General features: G+C 33.0%; 1 protein-coding gene across 1 annotated transcript in view; it reads left to right on the forward strand.

Moving 5' to 3' along the window:
- TTLL1B (Tubulin tyrosine ligase-like 1B) overlaps window positions 1–3,975 on the forward strand; it is a 5,533-nt gene extending 1,558 nt beyond the window's left edge. The window contains exons 4-9 of the mRNA XM_018522708.1: window positions 1,098–1,276; window positions 1,626–1,812; window positions 1,971–2,172; window positions 2,830–3,060; window positions 3,620–3,729; window positions 3,810–3,975. Coding sequence (XP_018378210.1) covers window positions 1,098–1,276; window positions 1,626–1,812; window positions 1,971–2,172; window positions 2,830–3,060; window positions 3,620–3,729; window positions 3,810–3,948 — 1,048 coding nt within the window. The 3' untranslated portion in view covers window positions 3,949–3,975. The remainder of the gene's footprint in view (window positions 1–1,097; window positions 1,277–1,625; window positions 1,813–1,970; window positions 2,173–2,829; window positions 3,061–3,619; window positions 3,730–3,809) is intronic.
- The last annotated feature ends 617 nt before the right edge of the window (window positions 3,976–4,592 follow it).

The raw sequence follows: 4,592 nt of genomic DNA on the forward strand, positions 1-4,592 counted from the left end.
ATAGTATGTGATTACTAATATTGCAGCAAGGTCTTCAACTGAAAAAGATGTCCAAAATTAGTCCATAACACGTCCATAATAGGTCCATTAGTACGTGATTACTAATATTGCAGCAAGGTCTTCAACTGAAAAAGACGTCCAAAATTAGTCCATAACACGTCCATAGGCCCAAAATTGGATGTGTTCGGACATCCTATGGACGTACAAAATTGTGACAAATGTATATCCCATAGACGTCCATAGGACGTTCGACGGACATAATTTGGACTTCCTATGGACGTCCCAATGATATCCTATGGACGTACAAAATTGTGACAAATATACATCCCATAGACGTCCATAGGACGTTCGACGGACATAATTTGGACTTCCTATGGACGTCCCAATGTCCAGAAACTGATGTCCAATGGACGTACAATGGGCGTCCTTATACTATCTGGGATATTAATAAGCTACAGAGAGTTCAGTTGACCAATGTATTCTCAGATAAAAGTGCGACATTCAAATTACTATAATTCCATATAATTATTATATTGACAATGCCTACTTACTTTTAATTTCCACTGTATATCTGATTAAAAAAATTAATATGTGTATCTTAAAATTGCCGTATTTTCTGCCCTGAAGTCTCTACGTTGAAACTGATAGAGTTCTTTGGTTCCAATGAAATGTAATATTCAACGAAATGTAATATTAAAAGGTTTTTGGGGTCGCTGATGTCGAATCCGAACTTGAAATTTGAAAATAAAAAATTGCTGAACCAATATGGCGGACGGCAATGTTATGGAAATGATAAATTTTCCAATTTTGGCGAAATGTAACGTTAAAGGGTTTTTAGAGTCGTTGATTCTGAATCCGGGTTCAAAATTTGAAAATTCGAAATGGATGAACTAATATGGCTGATGGATGTGCTAAAAGTTCTTTAATTTCTGCAAAATGTAGGTCAGGGCGCGCGTAGCGCCCTTGTAATGTGCTAGTATTAAAAAAAATAGAGATGACATGTTATGAAGTTATGAAAAATTCTATATAGATATTTATTTTTTAGAGATACTAATTTATAAGCCATTTTGAAGAAAAACATTTGTTTATGCTATTAGAATCATTAATCACTTCCCAAATCACTACGAGCTTACGCGCAAGGATCTGCTGGTAAAAAACATCAAGCGATACCGAAAGGACTTGGAAAGAGAGGGAAATTCATTGGCGGAACGCGCGGAGGGTCCAGGCAAATATTTGTACCTCGACTTCATACCTGTCACTTTCGTCTTACCAGCTGGTGAGCCCAAGATATTAAGATTAGGTTTTTAAAAATTAAAGTAAAGAGCTGATACGAAAAATTTCTTGACAAAATCTAACACGATAACTATTTCGTAAATAAAAAGTTCAGTCTTAAATTTTAATATTTTAATTGTCATAAGATCGACAAATAATAGACACGCAGTTTGTTTGAACTGAACGTTGTAAAAATTTGCACATTTTATTATTGAGCACCAAGAATATGGCCCTCTTCACTCATTTGTGTTAAACATTTCGATCAATTTTCACGTTATGTATGTTTTATTTATGATATTTTTAATGAGAATTATCTGATTTATTTTTGAATTTCACAATATATTTTGCCATAGATTACAATATGTTCGTGGAAGAATATCGCAAGTCTCCGCAGAGCACCTGGATCATGAAGCCATGCGGTAAATCGCAGGGTGCTGGGATATTTCTCATTAATAAGCTAAGCAAGCTGAAGAAGTGGTCACGCGAGGCAAAGACACCATTCAATCCAAATTTGACAAAAGAATCATATGTCATATCCAGGTAATTATTTTATAATTATAATTTTAATCAAAGACGTTTCGATTATAAGGATGTCCTTCATGAGATTCTAGCGGTGGAGGTGATTAACAACAGTCAATTAAAGCTATTAATTTCTATTTTTTCGAGCCATTTCATCATTTTAACATTTCTTACGATAGATATATCGACAATCCACTATTAATCGGCAGCAAGAAATTCGACCTCCGATTGTACGTTCTCATCACGTCATTTCGACCGCTTAAAGCGTATCTCTTTAAATTAGGATTCTGCCGATTTTGCACAGTCAAGTACGACACTAGCGTTCAAGAGCTCGACAACATGTACGTGCATCTGACAAATGTGTCCGTGCAAAAGCATGGCGTATGTATCATGTACACTTATCAAATTATTCGTAACAGTACTGTCTTTGATTGCTAGAAATTAATATGTCCCATTACATAGATCATTTCAGTAATATTGCAGCAATATTGCAAATGTTGCATCAATATTGCTGCAAACTTTTGTGCTATAAGAATATATTTTTGTACCTCTATAGCACGAAATATTACAGCAATATTACTTTGAAAGATTGCAATATATTTTATAAAATATTGCTGTAATATCGTAGGGGTATCTTTTCCTCCTTTACGGAAAATATTTTTCTATTTTACTTCAAAATTAAATTTACAAAATAATTTTTGTTAAATTAGACAGTTAAGTGAGTCAATTTAGATATCAGAATGTTCAATGTAAACACACGATTTTTTAAGAAAGCCTAAGTTATATAGCGCTCAGTGAGCGGTTTTTTATCTTGGCAGTCTAAAAAATTACCTTTAAATCTTTTTAAAATTTTTTTACATAAAAATTTAAATAATTCTTAATTAAAAAATTTTGATCCAATCTTGGAATTTTAGGTTTCACCGCGTTTCTATAATCTTTGGATATTTAGTTTTTCAACATTTTAACTTTCAATGACATAGTTTGTACGGATACTTAGTGTATTGATCAACACAAAAATTGTTGAAACGAGAATTTCAGGACGAATATAACAGCAAGCACGGCGGTAAGCTGAGCGTGCAGAATCTGCGTTTATACTTGGAGAGCACGCGCGGGAAAGCGGTTACAGAGAAGCTATTCGCCAACATCTCTTGGTGCATCGTGCATTCGCTGAAAGCGGTAGCACCAGTGATGGCAAACGACCGACACTGTTTCGAATGCTACGGATATGACATCATCATCGATAATAAGTTAAAACCGTGGCTGATCGAGGTGCATTGATTTCTCATCCTTCGTAATTCATCACAAGTTCCTTCTGCAATGAGTTTTTAACACGTTGTATTTTAAACTTAAATATATATTTTAAGCTTATTAAATTAAACAGAACGTATTACATAAAAAAATCAGACCTACGAATAGGTAAAAGTATCAATATGTACAGATGCACTTGTAATTAATTCTGGAAAATAATTTTTTAGAAAATAACTTTATTATTTTTATGATTAAATTCATAATAAAATGATCTTTAATTTGATAAAAAAAATTCAAAATTTTGAAAAAAATATGTGATATAATGCATTAAAAAATTAAAAATTTAGAAAAATTTTTTATGATTTTTTAAAGTACTTTTGAAAATTTTAACTTTCATTCAAAAATTTTTTCTATTTTTTTTATAGTTTCGAAAAGAAAAAAGACGATATTTTCAAAGGGATATTTCACCCCCTAACAGTGCATATGGTCACGTATAAAAATACATGTGACTTCCATATATCTCCTTGTCAATAAAAACCTTCAAATTTCGAAAACATCGAAGTTTTGATTTTTTTCACAGGTAAACGCCTCGCCGTCTCTCACATCCACGACAGTGAACGATAGAATCTTGAAGTATAAATTGATCGACAATATCATATCGGTGGTTCTGCCTCCGGATGGTATGCCCGAGTAAGTGTACGGTATATTCTAATCAAAATCAAAATCTCCAGTAAGTTTACGAAATTAAAATTTACGGTTGGTCTGATTAGCGTGAAATGGAATAAATTACCGTCTCCAGAAGCTTTGGGTAACTTCGAGTTATTGCTCGACGAGGAGTTGGCAGTTCAGGACGAGAGGGATGGTTCATCGAGCAAGTATCGCGGTTCTTCTCTTAACAAGTGGAAATAGATTTCATCCTTGTATGATTATTTACTCCAATTACTCCCTAAAATTACGCTTGAAGCGTAATTGAAACGTCAAAAAGACGTCATTTGACGTCAAAATGATGTCAAAATGACGTAGCTTGCTACCTGGGTTGGTAAATTAATCATGGATTAAGCTTTAATCGCAGTGATCAATAAAGTTCAGGAGCTGGTTTATTCTTGCGTTCACATCAGGCATAAATACATCACCGATCACATAATTAATATTTCAATAAATCGTTTTCAACAGCTTAATTACTTATCGTCTTATCCGATAATGATGCATTGATTGTATTCAAACTCGATATTATACAATCTTTTGATTTCATATTAAAATAAATATAAAACTTAGCTAATAAAATGGCCGTCAAACAATAGATCAATAAATTGTTTATTTAAATATAAAATGGATTATATTAATTATTTATCGATCCCCTACACGCTCCCAAAGTTTTGATATTTAAATTCCAGACACCCTGTAGACGAACTTGACATTGATATTGAAACGATTCTTGTGCGCCACCATATATTAAAAGTTAGAACGAGTGATTCAATAGTGCAATTGCCGGATATTATTCAATAATAGATAATGAACCTGTGTACGTTTTCACTATACAATATTTGTTTAAT

The sequence above is a fragment of the Trachymyrmex cornetzi genome, unplaced genomic scaffold, assembly GCF_001594075.2.
Source record: "Trachymyrmex cornetzi isolate Tcor2-1 unplaced genomic scaffold, Tcor1.1 scaffold138, whole genome shotgun sequence".
NCBI classification, from domain to species: domain Eukaryota; kingdom Metazoa; phylum Arthropoda; class Insecta; order Hymenoptera; family Formicidae; genus Trachymyrmex; species Trachymyrmex cornetzi.